We start from the raw sequence: 27,028 nt of genomic DNA on the forward strand, positions 1-27,028 counted from the left end.
TCATCTTTTTTAATAATATCCCATTGTAAATCAAGCATTTTCTCCACAAAAACATTATAATCTAGAGATAAATGAAGATTGTAATTAAATGTCTCGTTCAAACTTTTGAATAAATTTATTATATTTTTCTTTTTTCTGCCATCCAGGATGTAATAATTTGGATATATCATTTTATCTCTTTGTTTTGATAGTAGTGTTGCTTCGTACAATTCAATTTCCTTTTCTATGTTGTTCATTGAATAAACATTGACATTTTTTCTTACTTGAAACCTTTCATCGTCTTCTTCCAAAAACAAACCAGATAAATTGTCTTCTGAAATATCGTCGACATTCTCATCCAAAATATTTTTGACATTAATTATGCAAAACAAATTTCGAATATATTCTAACACATCATCATCAGTATTTTTTCTAGAACAAGGATATGTATCAGTTATATATAAGAGATTTATCATACATTCAAATAAGTCATCTTCATCAGATTCGGTCATTTGGCATTTATTTGAATTAGTTGAATCAAATTGATCAGCAAATAAATACTTCAAGCAATACAACACATTAATTCCCCTGTAACAATCCTCAAATTTGGCCCCTTGTGCTCGCTATTTGTTGACGATAGTTTATTCTTGTTTCGTCACCTTCTTTTTCTCACAGGTTTTTTCAAAATTGCATCGATAGCTAGAAATTTACTTAATAACTTTTGACTATCCGTCAATTTCAATTTCCGTTTCAGTCGTTGCATTTTATCCACAAAAACGCCATAAGGATCAGACAAATCAATGTTGAAGTTAATTTTCAAGTTAATTTTATCTAAAGTTAGTTTTGCTGATCTGTACTGCTTGGAGGTTAGTTTGTTGAATCTGGGATAGACTGGTTTATTATCTTTCTGGTCATCAGTGTCGCTCTCCTCAAACTGAATGTTCATCCACCGTAAATCTAGAGGTTCTTGTTCTTCAGTTTTGTATTTGTAATGCATTTTAGTGTACTCTAAAATATCACCTTTAATTGCACTAGAACTTTGAACATGTTCTAGAAATGCGTTTTGGTCAAAAAGATACGCTCCTATTGTATTAACAAATTTTTCAATTACCTCAATTCTCCTGGTATCACGTTTACTAATGTTTTGCGCCTTTATTGATTTGATTTTATTAAGAAATTTCTCTTTATTATCTGAAAAATTTAAGTCTGGATAGTAATATCTGTTTAAATGATTTAAAATATTCTTAATGATCACTATTTCTTCAGCATTTAGTTTGTTGTCTATGTCTCGTCCAGAACGTACTTCTGTACTGAAGTTGTCAAATTTTTTAAGGATTTCGCTAGTGTCTTCTGGTTCATTACCACAATTTATTCCAAGTGAATCATCACAAACTTGTTCTTTATACATTGGTCTTATTTCAAGGGTATTTTTTAGATAGTAAAATAACATTCCGAATTTTAGTCTTGTTTCTAAATCTTGCTTTTTTAATTCATTGTTTAATTTAGTTTCAATTTCATACCATTGGACTCATCATACGTTGCATTAGAGATAACGCATTTCAATAATAATTGAGTGGACAGAATTTGTTCAACTTTTGGATGTATTGAACAAATCGATTTTGTATTAATTTGATACAATTTCTTCCAATACTGTTCTAATGTTTCACAAGCCTAAAACATTTATTATCAAAATATGTGTCAAATTAAGAGAATACACATTTTTAACTACAGTAGTGGTCTTAATTATAGCAACTTAAAATATATTACACCTTTATTGTTTTTTGTGCTATTGTCGTGTATACAATGCAACTGGTCAATCTTTTATACTTTAAAAAACTGTGTACGTTTTTATTTTTCAATGGACAAAATTATAGCAACTTTTTACTTTATAGTATTTCATTGTTCTCTGTGAATGTTAATCGATTATTTACTAGCGGCCTTTTGCTTATTGTAATTATTTGTAAAAGTGTAAGAAAAATTATAATTTAGCGTTACCAAGACCAAGAGAAACAAGAAAAGATTCATGTTAATTCTTAACATTTTCGATCAGTTTCAATCTGCCCAAACACGTTCATTTTTCACTTTATTTTAGTAGTAGAGTAGTTCCGATAGTGGTCCAACGTAATGTGACGTGGTAAAAACATTAAATATTACTCAGATTGCTGCTTCTGCTTCTAAACCGCTCTTAAGATAGGCTATAAAAAGACTCTCCCTCAAAGATCCTCGTAAATATCAAGACAAATCGCGGAGGAAATTTCGTCACAATTTAATCTAGATGTTGTAACAAAACAGTAAAAAATCGCCTTATTGATTCCGGGCTACATGACCGTATTGCAGTTAAAAAACCACTGCTATAAAAAAACAGAGCGTCGGAAATTTACTTTGTTTGTGTCTATTTCCTATGGTTAAACATGGTGGCGAAAGCTTTATAATTTGGGGATGCTTTTCTCGATCCAAAGATGGACCTTTGATTCAAGTGGAGGGTAAAATGGGTCGTTTCCAATGCAGGGACATACTGGGAAACATCATGTTTCCGATGAAAAACTTAACTGTGTTTGAATGGTCGTCTCAGTCCCCCGATTTAAATCCTCCTGTGGATCTTTAGAAAGTATTAGACCATCACATCCCAACAAAATACATCAAAAGTAAACAAGAACTTCCTCAAACTGTAGAGAATTAGTGGCAACAAATTCCTGTTGACACGTTGTAGAGACTGGTAGATTCTATGCCTAAAGGTTGCTAAGCGGTGATAGAAGCCTAAACTTACACCACACAATGTATTTGATTTGTTGTTATTTTTTATGAATATTACTAAAATATTCCATATTTTTTTCCAGACTAAATTGATTTTTTATTTAAAAAAATGTATACACCTGTGAATATAATAATCATTATGATTGTGATCTTGGATCTTGCAGTAAATTAAATTTGTTTAAATTTACAACAGATTAGGGAAAACATTGAGTAACATTTGTAACAAGTAAATAAATATTCCATATTTTTTTCTACCGCTGTATATCCAGCTCAATTCAGAAAAATGTATGTAATATAGTAGTTTTTACTGTATAAAAATAAATTAATATTATTTTAACTGTTCACATTAAATAAAAATGTTATGGTTAAAATATTTAACATTCTAAAAAGTTGCTATAATACTACTGTATATAAATAAATATATATATATATATATATATATATATATATATATATATATATATATATACTTACTTCCATGTTAAATGCACTTAATTTATTGTTAAGATATAATTAAATAATAAAACAGTAGGAAAATCATTAGGGATTTCAAGGTATTAAATTAGTACTGTAAAAATTTCAAGGAATTGCTCCCTGCAGACAGAACCCATAATATATATCACACAGAACACCTACTTATTTATTATAACTTAAGTTTTATTCATATTAAAGTTCATATAAATAAAGACAATTGATTCTATAATATTTAATATATGTAGGCTAATTAATACTAAACATTATTATACAGTCGTCTAATCTGATCTCCAACTTTTAAAAAAACCCTTTTTAAAACTTTTAACAGAGTCGTATAGAAAATACTGTCTTTGTGTAAACCTCCTTTAAGCGAAATAAAACTTGTGCGTAACAGTGGTTGCCTATAAGTAAAACATAGGGTTCCCCTTCCACGAACCAACATCATTTAAAGTTAAAGTGACAGTTGTTTGTTGGTATTCGTAGTTGATGGATGTCTTGTATCGGTTGTGTTGTGGTTCGCGTAAAAACAATGTTCATGTCGTTTACAACTAATTTCTAATCATATTGTTGGTGTATTACATGTGATGGCAACAATGGCCAAACGTTTAACAGAAGAAATGGTCATTGCCAGAACCAAAATTTCCGATCTGTCCAAGATCAGGAGACTTAACTGCTGGTAAGATGAATGAAAACAGTGTCTTAAAGCGTGTTAATGATTGCAATTAATCGGAGTAATGGTTAAATCAACGAGGTCTTATGTTGTTACAGGGGTAGTGAATTAGTTGATGTGTCCCTTTTGAGAAAAATGCCTTGTGTTGAAGTAGTATCATTGAGGTAAGCATTTTAGTTAGTAATTTAGTTTGTCGGATTGATAATTGAATGCAGGTACAAAGGAAAATTCTAAACATATCGAACGACAGTAATAACAGAATTGTAAATTTACACTGTACGGTATAACTAGTTTGTTTGTGGATTGCTAAATTACACAATTCATATTATTATGTGTTTACGTAGTTTACGTAGTTTACGATTCAAAATTTTAATTTTTACTAAAAACATCACCCATTGATTATAGTTATATTTTTCAAAAAATATAAACCTATACTAATCCAATTAGATTATATATATATATATATATATATATATATATATATATTACTTTCACTCACTATCAGTGGCACATTCTCAAGTAAAATATATGCACATAAGTAAGAATGATATTAATTAAAAAACGGTTTTAAAATTTCACTCGTATTCCTCATAAATATACATCGCTAAAGCGTTGAGCACATTTATCGCCAATTTTCTCGGTGCTCTGCAAATCAATGTAAAATCAGTTTTGTCAGAGCTGAAAATTCTACAATAAACTGTTACTAGTCTAGTTTCTAAATAAAATGCATTAATTAATTATTTTGATATGTACTAGTTGTTAGAGTGAGTCTAGCGTACAGCATGGTATGTTAGTGATGCTTTAAATAGATGTTCTTATCTTATTTTTAACATCAAAGAGTTTTGTTCAAGTTTTGTTACATACATGTGTTCTAAACATGTATTATATTGAAAATTAAGAGATGATTCTTTAATTTTTTTTTTATTTTACTCATTCTTTGTCACTTAATATAATTATTATTGTTTATGTATTGTATTAATGGTTAAGGCATTAACGTTTAATTCAATTTTATACATCTAAGAATTGAGGGTGATATTACTTGCCTTTAGGTACAGTAGATAGTCTTAATAGTAAAAATTTATTCTTAGTATGATTTATATTATTTTATTGAATAACTAAATTTCAATGAGAAGAAAGAAAAGGGAAATAATAATTAACTTAAAAGATCAAATTACGATGTTATCGAAAAATGATTTATAATGCCATTAACAAATATGAAACAAACAACTCCTTTCTTGACTTCTAAACAAATAAAAAATGAGTTAATTATCATTGTGTCTAGTAAAACAATCATACGCCAACTAAATGAAGAAAACCTGCAAGGCTATATTTCAGTAAAAGAAATCATTATGTCGAAAATAAATATTCGATCAAGAATAAAGTTTCAATGTGTAGAGATTCTGTGGTGGCCAGAAAAATAACACACATTTACTATCTTAACGTTAATTAGGAAACACACACCTCTAATGGAATGCAATCAAAATATTTTATATTTTATTTAAAATAATTACAATGCCACTATAATCTTTCTCTCATTAATCATTTTGTGCTAATCAAAATAATTTCGGCTTAAATTAAATCTTAAACAAATAAATGGTTGGTCACAGAAATACAAACTTTTGAAAAATATATATTAATAATTTATACATAATTTGAAACAAAATTGTTAATAGTTTGTTGGGTACTCTTTGTTTATTATAACTACCTGTAAACGGTGAGGCAAAGATTCAATGAAATATTGGCATTGGACGTTTGAAATTAAATTTCATAACTCTTCAATTAATACACAATTTATCTAAATTTGATGCTTTTTGGTGCTTTAATCGAGATTACATGTCGTTCCACAAGTTTTGAATTTTATTTGTATTGGAACTTTACTCTGGCCAATCGAGAATCTCAACATTTTTATCTTTTAATCAACTTAGATGCATGCTTCATATCATTATCATACATGAAAATCTATGGAATTGGTAAATTATTGTAAGCAAATGGTTCCATTACATCTCTCATGATGTCTATAATACAACGCTTCATTTTACTAATAATTTTTTGTATGTTTCTATATCATGCCAAGGGAAGAATTGTTATCAAAAAAGAATATTCGAATAAAACATATAATTGATATCTTTTTGTACTAAATTTAATTATTCGCCAGAATTTTGGCGAAGAGGCTTTGGAGTGTCAAGTCTAAGTTCAATAGAATAGTATCAGATGGTAAACAATACGTTCGTCGACCTTCAGTTAAAAGTTTGGATCCCAGACACACTACAGAAACTTTGTAACATATTCATAAAATGAACCGTGTAGAATTATCTTGAGAGATGTAATAGAACCATTTGCCTACCATAATCTACCAGTTACATGTATTTTTATGCATGAAAATGATTAGAAGCATGCGTCCAAAGTTGTTCAAAATTGGACAAAAATGTTGGCCAACTCAAAGCGGGGATTTAAATCCAATTAAAATTTATGGAACGGGAGCATAAAACTTTATTGTATTGATCTTAGTGTTTCTAAACAACAAATCCTAAACTATTTGCGAGACATAACGAACTGTATCAAGGAAAGCTTGTCTATCATTTAACAAATTGAAGGATTTACATTTCAACTTCAACAAGGCAGTTTAACCTTTTAAAACGATATGCTTGTTTCAACCCCCGGCATATAGACGGACACCAAATATATTTCTTTTTTCGAGAATCTCGTTGTAGTCACCGTATCCAAAAATGTTAATAATATAAGGAAGCATCATATGAACGTTAAAAATCACACTTATTGAAGATGACAAAATATTTGAGAATAACATACAAGACAGATCTGTGGTAAAAGCTACATGTCAATGAATTGCTATCAACTTTTTATAATATACAGTTAAAGCTTTTGCCGTTCTAGTTCTGTTATTGTTATCAAAATATGCATATCATAAAGTAGTAAGTCTTGATTATAAAATTTATACGAATTGTGGTTACTAATTGAAGAGTTACGTATAGTTTATTTTAAACGATCGTTGTGGAAATGTTAAATCAATGCCTGGCCGTTTAGAGGGGGTTATAATGAACATAGAATACCCAATAAAATAAAAAGATGTTGAAAATTTAAATGTGATATATATTGTTTTATCCTTTGTTTATTATTTAAAAATTTTGTTTAAAACCATTTACTTGTAAAATTGTTGCCCTTTTTCCATATTAAAATTGGTAATTTATTATTATTTTCTGTTTATACTTCACTACAACTTCACTCTGTAAAATACATTGCACTGCTTAATTTGTTAATTACGTAAAATTACGAAAAACAGTAGATGAATGATCAAAAACGTTGCTCAGTTGTAACTTTTATTTTTTATAATATCAAGAGGAATCGGAGAATAGTATTCGAGTAATATAAATAATGTTCTGAATTTCTGAGGAAATTTTAATTACAGTTTTTTATAAATAGACATGCGTATTATGTTTGGTAAATTGAGCTTTTGATGTACTTTGTGGTGTTAGTTTTTAGTTTAGCTGGTTTTTTATTGTTGTATTTTAATGTTTACTTTTGCATTAACTTGTTTTAACTATTTATACATTTTTATAACGAGTGTAAATATTGTATATATATGTCTAGCACATAAAAAATTAATTGAATTGTATTGAGCGAAAAGTGAACATATTTTATGGATAAAATAATGTCAAGTAAATGTTTGTGAATACGAATTATATTAATATTAAATATTTTTATATATTATGTAGTTTATTAGTGACTTCGTTAGAGTAATTGAAAATGTTTAACGATTTTATATCATTTAAAATTATTACAAATGTTTCTATATTAATTATAAGATTATAAAACGCAACGTATTCCAATAATAACACAATACAAACAATATTTACATTTACTTCCTTCAGTATTCAGTAAATATTATTTTAATTCAATATTCTTTATTTATTTTTATAAAAAATTTGGAACGTGGATTGCTATTATTTGTGACTCCATAACCCAGTTTATTCAGCTTAATTTGAACCCATTGTATTATTTCAGATGCTATTTTATAATTTAAAAAGTAAAATTAATTTAGTATCGACTTTTGTTCTCTAAATGATAAATGACTGCAACAAAATTTAAAAAGTGCCAATTTGAGGTCACATCTGGGACTCGACACATTCACCTGATCTTCTGTGGACAAATTGACAGACCGTTGAGTAATCTAACGTTATCCGCAATTAGTTTCTTCGATTACATTATTATTTATGGGTTGTACATAGTAACATTCTCGGCGAACATAAGTAATTAGCATGACTGTCGTTTGCAGTGTAAACACACCTATACGCGGAAACAAACGTGTATGGTAAGGAATGCATCTGGAATCCGTCCGGAGATGAATTTTTATCAGCGACATTATATTACTCGTGTTTTAACTCAGTCAAAATTGTGCACGTCCGTAATGTTTCTTTGGACATATTTTCGTTCTCACGGCATCTTTCTTTGTATTGGGAAACGGAACGCAGCGACGCGTGATACGTACGCATCGCATTATTGTGGATTTTTAACGGAACTGTGGATTTCTAGCGGCCGTGCCCGGGACCGTTAGTGACCGGAAGCTGATCGGGGAAACGAGATGGGAAATTCGGTGAAAGGCGATTTCACTTCGAAGAAACACGCGGTACCTATACCGAAGAAAATGCACTGGAATTGTTCATCATCTATTATGATTGCGCAAATGAATTGTCTCGCAAGTACAAGTCGGAACGGTCAAACTAAGCGAGAAGCGTTAGCTTCAAACCAGACGTCACTGTTTACATGATGTTAATTATATGAATTTCGAATATTTTTTCTGTATTCCATCAACTCCGTCCATCAGATTCATTACAAAGCGAATCGATTCCATTTACTATTCAAGTAAATATTTTTGGGACTTTTTTAGTGTTGGCAGTACCAACCACCATTGTCAAGGACTAATTTAAATTTTAATGAAGAAATTTTTTATAACTCTGCCTAACTTACAGAGGGAGGTGATCAAAAAGATGAAACAAATTTTTTATGTACAGTAGTGGTCAAAAATATGGAATAAATTTAGGAAGAAGGTTAGACAAAAAATTGAATACTTTTTAAGTTTACAAAAAATAAATTTAGTTTTCGTTACACATTGAATCCTTTAGACAAAATTAACACCAGATTTTGCAAATTTTAAGAATTAGTTAAAATATTATTTAAAAAATATCGAGAAAATTTCGTATGCAGGGCAATGTGAAAACAAGTATAAAGAAGGAGCACCCTCGATAAATAAATCCAAATTTAGATAAACGCAATAGACGGATATCGGTAAACAATCCAACAAAATCATCAAAACAAATTAACCGGAAGATATCCCAAGATTTTGGTGCAGATGTTTCTAAACGAACTGTGAGACGTTGGATATGCGAAATGGGCTATTTGGGCGCATAGCTGAGAAAAAATCTTATATATACAAATCCGAATAAAGCATGTCCAAAATCATATGGATTGGAAGTGGAATATGGAATTTAGTACTATGGAGCGATGAAACTAAGTATACGTTGTTTGAATCAGATGATGTACAATTTGTAAGGAGGCCAGTTAGAATGAGACACGATTTTAAGTACCAAAAACCAACAGTTAAACCCGGTGGTAAAGACATCATCGTATGGGCATGTTTTTAGGTATCTGGTGCTAGCCCCATAGTACGAACTGAAGACAAAATGATCTTGTCTATAAAAATGTCATATACTGTCCTTTGCGGAAAATAATTTGCCCGTAGTTTAAGTTTCAACAACATACACACTTACAAAACATTGGTTTTTGAGTCAGATGGTAAATGTTCCCCCATGACCCTGCAGATTCCGGACTTCAATCAGATTGAACATCTATGGCATCGTCTGGAATTAAAAATTTTACTAAAACACATGACGAACTAAGAGCATTTGTTATACATAAAGAATGTGCAAACATTTCTGTGGAAGTTGCAGTCTTCGCGACTCTATGAACAGACGATGTTGTTATTAAACAAAATGGTTATGCTACCAAATATTAAATAAATAAATGAAAGATGAATAAAATTTATTCCCATACTTTTGACCTCCGCTCTATCTAAATTTAATGTAAAAATTAGTTTCTTATGTTTATTTCAATGTCCTTCATTATATTCATTAAATATTTCTATTCTATTTACATCCGAATGTAAAAATAGATAGTTTAATCAAAATCAAACATACCCAGATTTAAAATTAATATTTCATCAGGTCGATTAAATCAGGGCATTTCGATACTGTATCTATTCGAAAAAGAACTAAGCAAAACATATCTATGCCACTGTTTCATTTTTACCGATTTTTATCAATTGATATAACATCATTTCCAGTGGCATAAACCGTTAGTATATTCATTCCACATCAGAAAAATGTTTTAATATTGTTTAGATATTAGTAGTGCATACCACCACCGTCTCAACTCAGGGAGTTGAATCGATTAAATTTTTATCTTCAAGTAAATATTTTTGAGACTTATTTTGGTGTTGGTAGTATCAGCCTCAATTGTCAAGGACTTACTAAATTTTAACATGGAAATTATTGCCCAACTCAGAGAGGGAGGTGATTAAGAGAAGAACGGATCAGAATTCGAAAGCAACGGAGAAACATTTATCTTTACATATCTAATTTTAAAGTAAACATTTTTCTTAAGATTCTGTTTTAGTGTTTTTTTTGTTTTTAAAATATTCTAAACAACGAGTTCAAATTAATTTTTATGTAGAACAGTAATATTTTTGAGATGAATTCGTTGTATATTTCTAATATTCAACTTGGATTTGGATAGTGGATTAGGAATAAAAAGTCTTCTCAACTACTTAATATGTAAGTTTATGATTTTAAATAAATGCTCCTCAATTGAGACTAAAATAGTAAGTTACCTCTGACAAGCAAATAAAAATATCATTATAAAATCGAATTATATTTATACCAAGTTTCAATTTTACTGATTTTTATTGATTGATATTCATGGATATTGCAAAACTTTGCTAGTAGCATAAAGCATTAGCATATTCAGTCCTCATCACAAAAATGTTTCAAGAGTTTTTAGATATTAATAAAAGACTCCACCTCCACTGTCAAGGACTTACTAATCTCAACTTTTACAAAGAAATTATGTTTGATAATCCTGTCCAACTTATAGAGGACTTTAAGTAAATATTTTTGAAACTTTTTGATATTGTTAAGTACCAACCTTTACTGTCAAGGACTTACTGACCTAAATTTTAACATGGAACTTATTACTCAACTCAGAAAAGGGGGTGCTTAAGAGAAGAACGGATCAGAATTAGAAAACGACGGAAGAAGATTAAGCTTATTAAATTTCCGTTTTAATGTCTTTTTTCGTTTTTCGTTTTCAATAATAGACAAGTTCCTGTTGTAATTTATTTTAATGTGGAACAATATTTATAGGATTAAGTTGTTGATAAAATTACTTCTTTATACTATAACTTTTTCTATACTAAGTACATCATAAACAAAAAAGAAATATGTATATTTATAATATTTAACATGGATTTGGATAGGGTTAATTTAAAAAGTATATGAGTAAAAAGTCTACCCCTGATATGTGGGAGACCAAAATTGTAAGTTACATCAAACCATTAACAAAAATATCAATATAGTATTGAAATGAATCGTTATCTTAGTTTTCGAATTCTCTAGTTTGGCGGATCCCGATGCAATTTGGAATGCGACACCGAATGCGAATCAGTGTGGTTGGTACAAACCGATTGTCTTTGTACGTAGTTAATAGAGTATTAAGTTTCGGTCACGCAATCCGAACTACCTGTGGTGCACGAACATTATTACAAAAACACACACTGGCTTTTCTTGTTTCTATTCATGGTGGGCACGTCCTTGATTCCTCCGCCGGGGAGCACTGTTGTTTACAATTAGTTGAAAATTGCATGAGGGTATAATTTTTGCAAATTTAATTGGGTTCTGGCATGTTTGCTTGCCCTTGCACTAATATCGATTCAAGTTTTACCCGAAAGAAGTGACTCAGTGTTCTGAAAACTTATTATCACCTGATATGTGTGTGTATTTGTTAATTTCTTACTAACACTCCGTTAAGGCAACAATAAGTTTCTATTGACGGCAGGTGTTCGGTATATTGAGGATTTTGGAACGTCTAATTATTATATATTTAAAACGTAATTAGTTTTTCTAAAAGAATCTTTTACATTCGATATTAGATCTCATATACCAATAGTGTACGTGAAAACTACGGAACAGGAAAATTCCTATCATATACTTTGGGAAAGTGCACTTTATTGTCAGAAACATAATAACAATAGATCTTGATACGGATTTCAAGTATCACATGCGTCAGGACGTATAGAAAGTCGCTAGTTGAACTAAACGTATTCAAAGTATGTGAAAATATTGTAAAACTCTTCCTTATCGGATCATGCAACTGAAATTTTCAAGGAATGACATAATATCATAACAAAATTTCAACTTTTGATTATTGTATGCAATGAATGTAGTTGTCACTAATATAAAGGACAGTCTGTGCTCATAAAATTACTCATAATAAATTTTTAAGAAGCCAATTACAGAATTAGACCTATCGGATTACACGGATAGTTTAATGGTCTACTAAACATAACTGAAATTAATTAAAAACAAACGCAATTGCTTACGTAAGCTTTTTTAAAATAAGTTTCATTCATAGGAAAAGTAAAAGCAAACATTTTAAATGAAAGACGAATATCAAATTGATTGTCTTTCACATGAATTGAAATGCAGCAAACGACTACGTTATTAATTTGCCGTTTCGTTAATTGTTAATTAATTGAGGGATTACGCCACCTTTCACGGTCGGAAATGAGACCCAATTTAAGAATTTTATTATCGCTAAACAAGACAACCGAGAGTAAGTTAATTTACTGTTCAAAAAACTTTTCCCTGTCTTGTGCAAGATTCTAAAACTAATATTTATCATAAAAATTGCATATAATTATCAATTTTTAATATACTCAAAATTATTATTTATTTATTTTTAAATTTGTTTTGTTACAAATTGGAATCAGACATTCTAAGATCAACAAATACAACATAATGAATGAAGGAAATAAAATAATACAGAAAACAAATGTTATTCAAATATTTGCCTATGTGTAATTCGACAACTTTTCCGTAATCAATATGTTGTTGGAAGAATAATTTAAATATATAGTGATGGTCATTATTATAGCACCTCTTTAAAATTTTAACTACAACTCTTTTATTTAATATGAGCTGTTAAAATAATATAAATTTACTGTTGTTGTTTTCTATAGTAAAAAAGCTATTATATTAATTTTGAAGGGAATTTTTAATTATTAAATTTGAGTTATTTAATTTAACATTAACACATTATATAACATTTCTTTTATTTTATAATTTTAGCCAATTTCTGTGGCACCGGCTCGACTATTTTCCGAATTTCCGAATATACGACAAGTCTACATTCCTTCAAGTTTCTTGAAATGCTGTGATGAGTTGACTTAAATTTGTTGTGTTTTATGTTGAATTTGGTTATAAACGTGTTTTCTATAGATTTGGCTCCTGGAAATTTGGACGAACAAGACAAAACATCGATGCTTTGGTCTTTCAACCAACAACCAGAACCATCATATTTTTTATAAAATATATTTGGACTCGTCACCAAAAAGTACTCATCTCCACTATTCTTGTGGTCCAGTGAATGTGATCCTAAGCAAGTCACAATTGGACTTTTTATAGAAACCAAGGTTTTTCTTGTCCTTGAACTAATTTCAGCAAGTCTCATTTCCTCTGAATTTAATTTTTGTTGAAGATTGAATTACTTTTTCAAATTCGAATTGACCGATTTTCTTTCAAGTTTTTCAAAATCAGACAAATTTTTTCGTAGCTATCTCTTGGTCAGTTTTTCTAAATTAGTAGTACAACTCATATTTTTAATATATTTTAATAAGTTTTAATTTAAGAAACATAAATCTGTATAATTTACGGTAAGGGAATTTCCTTGTTATTGTTGTTTTATTTAATAAATGTGTTTTTTAATAATAAACATTTTTGGTGTTTTAATCTAGACTTAAAGTTCTATAAGTTCCCAATTAAATTTAGATCAGAACTTTCCATTGACTAATCGAAAACTTCAACCTCATTATTTTTTAACCAATTTTGAATACCTTTGGCTGCATAATTCGGCTCATCAGCAAACATGAAAATCCATATCCTTGTGAAATAATTTTATTACATCTCTCCTGATATCTAAATACATCAGAAGGTCCATGTTACCAATAACTTTCTGATGGTGATGGTACTATACAATGCCAAGAAAAGGAAAAACAATAACATTTCCTCCACTGTCTTTAGAATAAGACGAACGTATTGTTTATTATCTCACACTGTTCTATTGAACTTGGATTCATTATTCCAAAATAGCCAAATTCTGTTTTTCTTCATTCTGTCGCCATATAATTGCTTTTCTCTAGACACACTGATATTTTATTTGCCTAGAAAATAAGAAAGGATTTCGTTTACTGATTCTTCCAATATGTTTGTGTGTTGTTTCATATTTGTTAATAAATTAATTCTCGAAAATATCTTAAGTTTTTAACAATATTTAGAACTTGATTTGTTTCATGTTAATTACTGTTTCCCTTTTCTCTAAAATGCAGTGTTTATTTCTATCCACTGACAGTCAGTTCTTCAATAAAATAATGTAAATTTTCTATTATATTAGAATATATTGATTCTTTTTAAATTCGGAGGCGTCGTGACTCCTTAATTAAAACGAAAAATAATGAACTATCTGTGATGACTTTTTACATAAAATAGAAAATATACCTACACATCTTCAATAATTTATTCTAGTTTCATTTTTTTATGGATTGGACTTGTTACTCTACTAGAACAGTTTTGATACATCTACGAAAAAATAAACATCGTCTTTCTGAGTCATACGTAGGTAGATCTACACACACACATATTGTTTGGTAGTCCTAAATATGGTAAGAGAACAAGCGCCAAGGACGTTTCGTGTGTCCCACACGTGCGGTACACTTTCCTCTTTGCTACCATGCGATTTTGTGAAGAGAACCTAGGAAAAAAATAACGGCATCGAGATTTAATCGGCGATTGCCCAATTAACTTGTCGAAAGTGACTTTAAAAGGAAATGTTCGACGTTTTGGTCCGTTTACGTTTACACGAACATTTTCCAAACTACATCATCATCACGGACGGAATCGGTGAATCGAATTGGTGATTATGAAAAGAAGAACGTCTAGAACATTATAAATCGAACAAAATCAATATTTGTAAAGGAAGTTATTATGTGTGAATAGGAGCGATAACGGCAGGATGCATTAAATTATACTGTTCAAATCAAGGGTTGCGTAGCCCATTAATCTAATAAATTAATTAACGTTGCGTATTTTCCCTTTCACCTTGACATCATTCGTTAAATTAGCAACGACTTTGAATTTTTTCCAAGCATTCTTCGATTTTCAACTGCACTTGGGCACAATAACGTAGTGAACAGAACTCTAATCTCAAATAATCGTTTCCGTTATTTTTCAATCCACTAAAATCCTTCTATAAAATTTAGGATATGTGACAACGTTATTTGTTTTAATTTATGAACAAACATCCTTTTTAACAAGTCAGTGTATAACCATTTCATCATGCAAATAATCAGGCTTCGAAAAAAACTGCATGTTCACCTTCATTTCATATCGATCACATGCAAATCTGTTGCCAAAAATAACGCTGGATCATCAGACAATCTGTCCCATTATTTAATCGATACGGATAAGTATGATACACGGAAAAATGGCGAAATTATAGTGATTTTATTTCGAATAAATAGTGTTTTGTCCCCTATTACCTGTATTTTTTATCACAAAGATTGAAATACATAGTTGACACTGTTTTTACATGTGTGGGGGTGTTAATAGTGTATGTTAATCTTTCAACGTTGAGTGATATTTTTTAATTATACTTTGGACATGGTAATCGATTTGTGGTAGAATGTGGGCGAAACCGGAATGATACGAATTTGCTGAAAACATGTTTATTGAGGTTGTCTAATGTTAGTTTTTATTATTTTATTTTATGAGAGTAATTTTAATGACAGAATATTATTTAAATTTTTCTGGATTAACAACTTTTAATTAGTAATAAATTACAATAAAACGTATTTATTATTATTTCACTGGTTTTTACCACATATAAGATATCAGTGCTGATGTGGATGATTTAAAAAATCAGAATGCCAGTATCATTATACTGCAACAAATATCAAAATAAGTTTTAATAAAAATTGTAATCAACTGTATAAATTTAAAAAAATTGCATCAACCAATTTGAACCAATATTAAAACTAATATCAAAATCATTGTAAAATAATAAAACATTTAATCAAAATAAAAAAACAAAATATTAACCGCTATATTTTTCCAGTTAGTATTTAGTTGGTCTCCTCTTTGCTCTACGAACAGTTTTCACCCTCCTTAGTGTACTTAAAATTAGAGAGCGAATAAATTCTTGATTCATAGCTCGCCACTCTTCTCTAAAAGCATTAATAAGCTCCCCCAAAATTTGAGGAACCACCACCAAAAGCAACAGTTGGAGCCATGTTTTGCTCATGGTATATCTCACCTGTAAAGAAATAATTACGCCATTCGGTTGCAGTTGATGGCGGTGATCGTTGTCCTGTGCTCTGCGGGCAACCCGATGCTTCCTATTTAACAGAAGGTGTCGAAAACGTGTTCTTTCTGATTCTAAGATCAGCTTGACGTCTGTACGATGTGTATGCAGAGAATGTCTTCTGATTGTGTTAGACTTTGTAACTTGTGTCTGTACTTGTTGTCTCAGATTACCATGTTCCAAAATTTCAATTATAGCGGACAAACCTTGAGAGAAGTTTTATTTGAGACATTTTACAGTGCTTAACGATGGATAAAGAATAAACGGAATAAAATATGTTCAAACCCATGTAAAATAAAAATTTTACATAAAATAAAATGCTGTTTATTTTTTTGTATATTAAATATATAAAAAGTAAAATAAATTAAAATATCTTAGTACCATTTAGGTACTATCAAATATTGTTTTTAATGGTTTTATGATTAAAGTTAAATGTCTTGGGTGATTCATTTAGTGAGTTAAATACACTAAATAAATAAAATAAAAACAACTATTCAGTGTTTGTTAGTAAAAAATTTGATATCTTATTTACCTCACTGTATAATTTAATATTTTTGGCGTGTTATAATTAAATAATCATATTCATATTAATTAACATTGTAAATAATGTAGTTGAATTCTGAAAGAGAGAAAGGCAGAAATATAATTATAAAATAATTCGAATTTTTTTATTATTCATTCTTTCTTCTTTTATTACTTTCAATTAATTTTAATATACAATGGAACACTGTATATAAAAAATATTTCCTATATAATTTTTCACCAAAAAAATAAGTTTTTCATTGAGTGAATTTATTTCTTCTGATCAAGTAGAATAAAATGTCTGAGAATATCACACATTTACGCAGTTCCCACAATCAGTTTAGTATTAAACTGCGACTTCTCACAAAATTTTCACATTTTATTAAGAGACAATCTTTGTATACAAAAAATTATCCTAATCAATTTTCCCCGATTTTGTAAAATGTATGTAAAAATGATTTAGTAGTACTATTATTCATTTAGTCAAGTTATACAGGATGGCCCATAAAAGCGTATTTGTATATTTTGTTCGACTTCAATAAACCTTTTTTTTAACAATAAAGCATGGAAATATATACTTATAGATAAAATATTTTTGTTTTTTGACTCAAATCTTTAAGGTAGTTTTTTAGACAAAGAAAATTAAAGAAATCATACTAATCAATTTTTTTACAGCAAATCTAACTACACGTCTGGATTAAGCACCCTTTCAAATTTCATTAAAAAATTGAGCATATTCATAATTCAGTCGAAAAATTATATTTCATACAGTTCTTTTGAATATATACTTTTGATTAAGCAGTTTAAAAATAATGTGATTTTTAATTTTTCTACAAAATTAAAAATTGCATAATTTTTTTATGAAATTTGATTATACCCATTTCAGGGGATGCTTAATTCAGTGAAGTATGATTTCTTCAATTTTCATGTCGAAAAAATTACCGTATACATTTTTTTTTTTTTTTGTCAAAAAACGGCCCATACTGTATAAAAAAATATTCTTCTTCTTAAATAGACCACACAAAAATAATGCATAATTTGAATGTTCCCATAAATTGTATGATTTTATTATGTAAATTTTAAACTCAATGCAGGTTAATATTCTTTTTTAAAAGCATATCACAATTAGACAAAATTGCCTTGAACTCGACTTGTCTGAGGTTCATCTCCTGAAACAATGCATTTCACACACACACACACACACACACAAACAGTGCAACGTAGTCCAATTAGGGCTTCGAACTGCTCCCACACTAACCAAGACTACTTTTCGCCAACAATGTAAAAAACCCCTATTCAGTGAGGAAATGTGGCGTTGTTCTCATTGTGAATCCGTGCAATTAATGCCACAAAGAAGTGTATAAATTCGTTTGTCTAGGAGGTTTTGCACTGGTATAAATATAATAGTTACGACACGCCGAGTGGGTGCACCTTCATTAGGATAATTGCGTTAGATAGATTCTCCCACAAACTGAAAAAAAATACATTAATATGCTACGTGCGAAACGAATGTTTGTTTACTGGTGTCACGAATTAATAATGTTTAGCAGACGCATGTCTTAACTGCTAATTAAATAGAGTATGGTACATTTATTTTATGAATGTTCGGACCGAGACAGTTATTAATATTATTGATAAATGTCGTTGTTCGAACATTCATAAAATATTACAAGTTTGTATGTTTATCAGTGATGTATAACATCCTGGAAAGTTACGCAATGAAAGCGGTCGCCTTCATTAAACAGGTGTTAATTGCCTATGCCATATACATACAGGAGGTCGTATTTTTTAATATTCGAATTGAGACATTAACTTGTGTTTATATTGTATTTCAAATTAAATTTTGTGACATGATTTTTTAATATTATCTTTAGATCTAATGATGTATTATATGGGTAACGTTAATTTGTTTCATTATCTTTTTCAGTATCAACAAAATAAACAGCCTCCAAGACTTCCAGTTTTGCAGAAGTCTAGCGGAACTGTACATACGACAAAACGACATACGAGATATAAATGAGGTGGTCTATTTACAAAATCTGCCGAATTTAAAAAGTCTGTGGTTAGGAGAAAATCCTTGTGCCAACGTTGATGGGTAAGTTATACGTTTTACATCACGATAACTTCGTATTTATTTCTTCAACACCCCCATGTTATACCATCAACTCTTGTTATTTTTGTCTTCTTGTCTCAAAGTAACGTATTCTATTCTAGAGTATTAAAAATCCCTTTTATAAATGGAAATATAACTATAACAACATTTTTAATATTGCAAATTAATATAGTAATCAATTTTCACAAATTTTTGGCTATAAAAATCTTCGTCAAAAATATCAAATTATTCAGAAGGAAATGTATGAAGGACATCCTCAAATCCTAAATTACACTGATACATTATTTTCAATATTTATTTTGGTTATATAGTTATTCATGTTTCTTATAATTTATTTTTTAATTTGTCTTAATTCACTTAGTTTAATTTCTGATTCATCATCTATGTTTTAATAATAGTTTTTTTATTAATAAGATTTACTGAGATTTATTAAATGTTTAATAAACAAAATTTATTAAGAATTATTTAAATTATATTATATTTTACATATTTTCTAATTATACAAAAAAAAAATGTTAATATTCTTTGAAAATCATCCGTGTTAAAAAGAGTATCAAATTAAATATTTGAAGAACATCCTCATATCTTAAGTTGATACATATTTTCAAAAAGTAAATTTATTCAACATATTTTGGTTGAGTTCAAAATTTGTATAGTTTTTCATATTTCTTATTATCTATTTTTAAATTTGTTTTAATAGGCTTAGTTTAATTTCTGATTTACTATCTGTATCATTTTACTTCCTTAACTGTTGCATTTTTTTAATTATGTTTTTTATTAATAAGATTGACTGAGATTTATTAAATGTTTAATAATGAAAATTTTAGGAATTATTTAAATTATGTTACATCTGACATATTTTCCAATTATGCATAACCTCTTCAAAATAACCAAAATAAAAATTTTAAATACATCAAAAATTATATTAATATTCTTTGAATATTGTACATTAAAAAGAATATCAAGTTATACAAAATTTGTATAGTTCTTCATAATTCTTATTATCTATTTTTAAATTAGTTTCAAATCATTTTGTTTAATTTTTTGTGTTTTACCATCTGTAACATTTTACTTCTTTAAATTATTTATTTAAATTTATTTTATTTTTTAGTCATTTTTTTTATTATTAAGATTGATTGAGACTTAATAAAGAAAATTTAAGAATTATTTAAATTATATCTTAAATGTTTTCTAATGATGCAAAAGGACCAAAATAAAAATTTTAAATATATCAAAAATTATATTAATATTCTTTGAATATCATCCGTTAAAAACGAATATCAAATTATTCAGAAGGAAATGTATGAAGAACATCCTCAAAGCATACATTACAGTGACACATATTTTCAAAATTAAATTTATTCATATTATTATAACATATTTTGGTTTGGTTCAAAATTTATATAGTTCTTCATATTTTTATTTGTCTATTTTTTATTTTGTTTTAAATTCACATAGTTTAATTTCTGATTTTATATTATGTTATTTTTCTTAATAATAGTTTTTTTATTAATAAAATTAATTGAGATTTATTAAAGGTTTAAATTAGATTATATTATCTAATTATGCATAATCTCTTCAAAATAATCAAAATAAAAATTTTAAATATATCAAAAATTATATTAATATCTTTGCATATCATCCGTTAAAAAGAATATCAAATTTAATGTAAAGGTTGAGGCTTTCGTGACCATTGTTTCCATATCTATAATTCCAACAAACGTCGACCAGTAAACCCGAACAACTATAGATACAGAATATCAAATTATACCAAAAGAAATATTTGAAAAATATCCACAAGTTACACTGATACATATATTCCAAATTAAATTTATTCAACATATTTTAACTGGCTTCAAAATTTTGTATAGTTCATATTTTTATTGGTAATTATCTGTTTCTAAGTTTGTTTTAATTTCTTATTTGTCATCTCTATTATTTTACATTCTTAATTATTTAATTATATTATTTTCCCCTTTTAAAAATATGTTTTTTATTAATGAGATTGATTGAGATTCATTAAATGTGTTAATTCATTTATTTATTATTTACCATTGTTTAACTACATTAATAAGGAAAATTTAAGAATTATTTAAATTATGCTATATCTATCTTTTGATGTATAATATTAATCATTACAATCGAGTTAACAAATATACAAAACATTAGGGGTGATTACACATCTTAAATGAGCCACATTGTATGAGATTAATTTTTTTTTAATAAACAATTTTTAGCTACCGATTAACAGTGATCAAAGCACTACCGCAACTACAAAAGTTGGATAATATTGCCGTGACTGCAGAGGAGCTGCGTGAGGCGCAGAAGCGCGGTCGAACGTTAACGCATCCTGATGATCCGCAGGAGAGCGAGGAGGAATACGCACCTACCCCACAACAACCCCAACAACAGTACAACAGGTACCAGGACTACAGCGACGACTATGGCAGTCCGGTGCAGAGGAGTCCGCCACCGAGACAAGAGGTAATGAAAGTCGTCCACTGTATTTCAGTCTAATACATAAACAAAAAAAAAACATTTTATAAGAAAAACACTACTTATGTTGTAGTGAATATTTTGTAACTACCATGATATTATTTAATTGATTACAAGTTCTTATAATTGAAGAAATTATGTTCCTTTATATCGAAATTATTCGAACTTCATCTGTCGCCCCATTTTCTAATAAACTAATGAATAATCCACGCACCAACACCAAAATCTACGCGCACCGATCGTATTAATTGAAATGCGTCACGTAACCGTACGATCAGACTACGGACTACGAGCTGGAGGACAGCGAGGACATCTATCCGCGCGAAGAGGCCTCCGAGGGCAGCAGGGAGAGTATGGAGACGAGCCCTCCCCCCAGTCAAGTAAGTCCTAAAGGACAAGTGGATCTATAATCTAGCTCTCTTTCACCGCTTACACCCTGTGCATGTTGACATCATTTATCACACATTTCTGATGGAAGTATCGAACAGTACTGGTTTCTGTTTCTTGCACCTTTGTACCACCTTACTATTTGGATCAAACGTCGTACCGTAATTTAAAAATTGATTTGCGTACACATAGAATAGTCTAGTTAGAACCAGACCTACAGACCACTGGGCTTTGATAGAAAAACTTTTTTGTTGACTGAACTGTTCGTCTTTAGGTGAGTCCTCCCAGACGAACGGAAGCAATTAGGGCCTATAGTCCCGAACCAGAGTACGATCGACGAAGAAGCAGTTACGAGAGCCGAGAATCACCGAAACAAAATCAATACTATGAGGTAAGTTATTTACACAATTTTTACTGGGAAATGGTTTTAATAACTCTAAATTTAGATTCATTTGTTCATTGCTAATTATAACATTGCATTTATTAACAGAAAACCACCACAACCAATAACTCATTCGAAGAAACGATATCATGTGATAACCATTGCAGGGAAGTCAAGTTGGTTACCAGTCAATCAGCTAGTTGCATCAAGGTGGGTCATCGTTAAAACAATAACTAACCAAACATATTTTGGGGCATCTTTAAAAGTATTTTTGAAGTGGTTCCGTTTACTATAATGGATGGATTCATAATTGTAAGCAAAATTAGTAGTATGATGTAAAATATCTTACAAGAATATACACACCATTATTTCATGTCAACTTCTGTCTATTGTGGTCATGATTTTATATTTTTATTAAATTGTGTCCAAGTCGGCAGTCAGTCGAAAAGAATACGTGTCTAATGAAATTGGTAATGAAACAACATACAGTGGTGGTGAAAGTATGGACTATTTTTAAAAATTGTATAAATATATAAATATTCCCTGGAATTTTTATCGGACGAAAAAAGTATAGAATATTGTACTTAAATTCTTCGATTTTAACGCAATAATGCCTAAACACGTTTACTTTTCACTTCAATTTAGAAAAAAGATATTTGAACTTTGTGAAAGTGTTCGAATGAAAATGTGACGAGGCAAAAACATATATAAATATTAAATATTACTCAGAGTGTTGTTTCGAAGATTTCCGCTCCCAAGTTAAAAATCGGCACAAGCTAGAATGTCCACGAAAAACCGCTCCCAAGAAGACAAAATTATAAAAAGGATCTCTCAGAGATCTTCGCAAAACATCAAGACAAATTACGGAGAAAATTTCGACACAATTTAATTTAGATGTTTAGTATCAGAACATTGAGAAACCGCCTTATCGAAGGGAGGAAAAATGGAACACTGTCCTTTGGAGTGACGGAAGTAAATTTAATTTCTTTGGGTCGAGTGGTAGAAAATTTATGACACGGCCAGTAGGGCAACGGTACTATTTTAAATACCAAATTCCTATGGTTAAACATGGTGGCGGAAGCATTATTGTTTGGAGATGCTTTCCTCGATACAAAGTTGGACCTTTGATTCAAGTGGAGGATAAAATGGATCGTTTTCAATACATACTGGACATACTGGAAAACATCATGTTTCCATTTCCCGAAGAAGAGATCCCACTTGGTTGGATATCACAATAAGACAACGATCCGAAACACACGTATAAAATTATTAAAGAGTAGTTTCTAATAAAAAACTTAACTGTGTGAATGGTCGGCTCAGTCCCCTGATTTAAATGCTATTAAATACATCCAAAGTATACAAGAACAGTGATAGAAGGCAAAGATTACACCATAGAATATTGAAATATTTTAGTTAATTTTTAAGAATATTGATAAAATATTCCATACCTTTTTTCAGATCAAATTGATTTTTTATTAAAATAAAAGTAAAAACTTGTAAATATAATTATCATTGTGATTAATGGACCTATCTTACAGTAAATTAAATTTGTTCAATTTTGCAACAAATTGAGGAAAACTTTAAGAAACAAGTAATTAAATATTCCATAGTTTCTGTCATCATTGTATGTCGACTCCATCTAATGAAATCTTGACCAAAATTGGGACTTTTCGATTTGAAGTGTAATAGGTCTTATAAAATAGCAATTACGAATCCATTAATTAATTAATCAACTTGAATTGTTTGTAAGCTTCCACTTCTTTAGGAATACGCGAACGGAGATCGTTACGTGCCAAACCAACACGGCTACACTAGACAAAGTGGTGACGACCGAAGCGATGTGCAGTCAGTTCACGGTCACGAGAAGCGATGTCCCGCCTCAGCCTTTCGCAACAACCCCTTCAGCAACCAGCGGCGTCCAGTTACTAGGGTAGGTGCAGTGGAGCCGTGATAACTCGGTTAATTGTAAAATCATTGTTTTGTTCATAGAATTCGAATATACTGTCGGCTGTGCTTTGTCTGGTGAAAGAGCTCGACTATCCGAGCCTAGAAGTGGTGGAGATGGCTGTCAGGTGCCGCATGGATGAATTGGACGAATGACAGCGGGTACCCAATGTTTCTGACTCAGACAACATCGAACAGCTTTAAATGATTTACGGATAATTGAAATATTGTAATGTTATTTTGTTACTTAAGTGACTCTTTCTCACTATGCAAAGTTATAATTAATTATGCTTTGTATACAGACCCATATATTTAATTAATTAATAGCACACCGTCCATTATTATAAGTTTGCCTGATTAATTTTTATAAGCAAATGTTATGGGAAAGAGTTTTACTTTACAATGATATCCCAGATATAATTAATAAAGAGGCATTATTTACCTTAAAACAACTGTAATGCAACTTCATTATTTATGTTTGGTTACAATGGATTTGTTAATGTTAACTGTACATTTTGTTATTAAAAATACTAAGTTTCAGAAATTTATATAAACAAATTACCTGAATTGTTGTCAATTTACGTTTAATATTATCAAGTAATGGGTCCAATTATTTTATTAAATATCTTACAATTAACGAAATCTGCATTAATAATTTTAACATGTAAATGCTCAGGTAATTTGCTTCAAAACAATGTATATAAACTATTGCTTTAAATTATATAATTTTTGTATATAGACACAAATAACACGCATTTAAATAATTAGTTCAGTAAGGTTTAACGTGTTGCTAAAAAGATTTTTTTTAAGAAATATTTATACACAATATTAATATATTTGTACTAGAAGTTGATTATATCTGTATATAATGTTCGCTTATAAATTATAAAATGTTCTATACAGATATACACATATTAGAAACATGTACCCAGCTTTAACTTCAGATCGAATTTGAAAGGTAATCTTGTGTTTCCTTTATTAACTTAGTTTGTTTCGTGCAATATTTTTGTTTTGTTTCACTGAATGGTTGTGAATTATTTTCGTTTTCATTTTTTTACGTATATTTTGTTATGTTGCGTACTGAAAACTTCTCTGTAAACTGTAACTTGCCAATTTTTGATAATAAATTAATTTATTAAAACTTAGTTATTATATTAATTTTATAACCCAAGTATATTATTTACATGCGATTTTGTATTGTATAGAAAAACAGCGATGATAACCACCATAACACAATTGGACCAAAGGTTGCGCAAATGCGAAAAAAAAAATTTTTGAAATTTAAGGGACTATTTTCTTCAGATGACACTTTAGATTTTCTTCATTATTGGACAAGTTCAAACTGCTCTCAAATTTTGATCACCTATTTTAGAAACATCTAAAGAGAATAACATACTGTATATACAGTATCAGACAAAATTAGAGCGACTTTTTTTGCTTAAATACTAAACAATATATAAATTATGTTATTTATTGACTAAACATGTCACGCGAGTTAGAGCAACTCTTCAAAAAAGTTAAAACAAAGTAAATCCGACGTAAATGGCCTAATATTTAATATTTCGTCCAGTGTCCCTTATTGGCTATAACTTCTTCACATCTTTTTAGCATAAACGAGATTAGATTGGAAATTTCCTCGTGTATATTCTATAAACATTTTTTATTTGTTCAAACAAATTTCCTTTATTTATGAGGCAATTTCCTCTAATCTTCTTATCCGCAATCTCCCACAAGTTTCCTGTTGGATTAAGATCGGAAAACATTGATTTAAGGGATTGATTTTTTGTTAAACATATCAGTCATGGTCATGCTGAAATTTAAATTTTAATGGCATTTCCCATTCACATTAGGGTAGCATGACATCTTCTAATATGTTATGATAGACAAAACGATTCATTTTGCAATCTATTTTGTGAATCGGGCCCATTCCGTAAGCGAAAAAATAATTCCTAACCAATGTTTAATAGTTTTTGAATTAAGTCTACTATTTTTAGGACAACGAACAAACTGTCCACCATCACTTCCAAAAACTATAATTCGACCGAAAATAATACATACTTCTAATCGCTTGCTGTCCAGTTCCGATGCCTATGAGCGAAAAGACGTCTTACTTCTCGATTCTTTTTTGAAAGACAGGGTTTTTTTGCCGGATGTCTTCCTAGCAGCCCTGCCTCCACTAACCCACGCTGAATTGTCTTCGAACTAATTGATTGATCTTCCAAATCGTTTAAAATTTAGTTTGTGGACATCCTTGTATCATTTCTTATAAGCATTTTTATGACACGATCTAATGCTCCGGACGTTTTTCTGTTTCACCCACCTCATTTTCGATTCACCACACTTCCATGAACTAACTTTTTAATTGTTTTTGATCACTTACCTTGATACAAGAAACTGCGATCTTCATGAATTATAGAGTACAATAATTTTATTTTTTAAATCGTCCGACAAATGTTGTTCTTAATGTAAACACAATATACAGAAATTGAATGAAAACAGTTTTTCTCTCAGTGATCGTGTGTGACATAAATGAACTAAAAGACATAAAGTAGTGGGCATAAATAAATATTTTATAATTTGGTTTTTAAATATTTTATTTAATATT

The 27,028-nt window shown here is 29.5% G+C and overlaps 1 protein-coding gene across 4 annotated transcripts; it reads left to right on the forward strand.

Moving 5' to 3' along the window:
• The first annotated feature begins 3,689 nt into the window (after positions 1-3,689).
• On the forward strand, positions 3,690-25,568 carry LOC109608479 (cilia- and flagella-associated protein 410). Of its 4 annotated transcripts, XM_049970728.1 has the most exons (9): positions 3,690-3,883; positions 3,976-4,041; positions 19,029-19,196; positions 21,452-21,698; positions 21,989-22,090; positions 22,372-22,488; positions 22,588-22,689; positions 24,245-24,409; positions 24,469-25,568. In XM_049970728.1, exons 1-9 carry the CDS (start codon positions 3,792-3,794, stop codon positions 24,577-24,579), a joined length of 1,170 nt encoding a protein of 389 aa, XP_049826685.1. In that variant the 5' UTR covers positions 3,690-3,791; the 3' UTR covers positions 24,580-25,568. The 4 variants fall into 4 exon arrangements, with proteins under 4 accessions (XP_049826685.1, XP_049826686.1, XP_049826687.1 ...); XM_049970729.1 differs by lacking the exon at positions 22,588-22,689; XM_049970730.1 differs by lacking the exon at positions 21,989-22,090.
• Positions 25,569-27,028: the final 1,460 nt, after the last annotated feature.

The sequence above is a fragment of the Aethina tumida genome, chromosome 1, assembly GCF_024364675.1.
Source record: "Aethina tumida isolate Nest 87 chromosome 1, icAetTumi1.1, whole genome shotgun sequence".
NCBI classification, from domain to species: Eukaryota; Metazoa; Arthropoda; class Insecta; order Coleoptera; family Nitidulidae; genus Aethina; species Aethina tumida.

Excerpts from the sequence above, each read along its gene's own strand:
- LOC109608479 (XM_049970728.1), top strand. The coding sequence starts at position 3,792 with ATGGCAACAATGGCCAAACGTTTAACAGAAGAAATGGTCATTGCCAGA. Across the intron at positions 3,884-3,975 it reads ATCAGGAGACTTAACTGCTG|GGGTAGTGAATTAGTTGATG; the intron begins GTAAGATGAATG and ends ATGTTGTTACAG. Across the intron at positions 22,489-22,587 it reads AACAAAATCAATACTATGAG|AAAACCACCACAACCAATAA; the intron begins GTAAGTTATTTA and ends ATTTATTAACAG.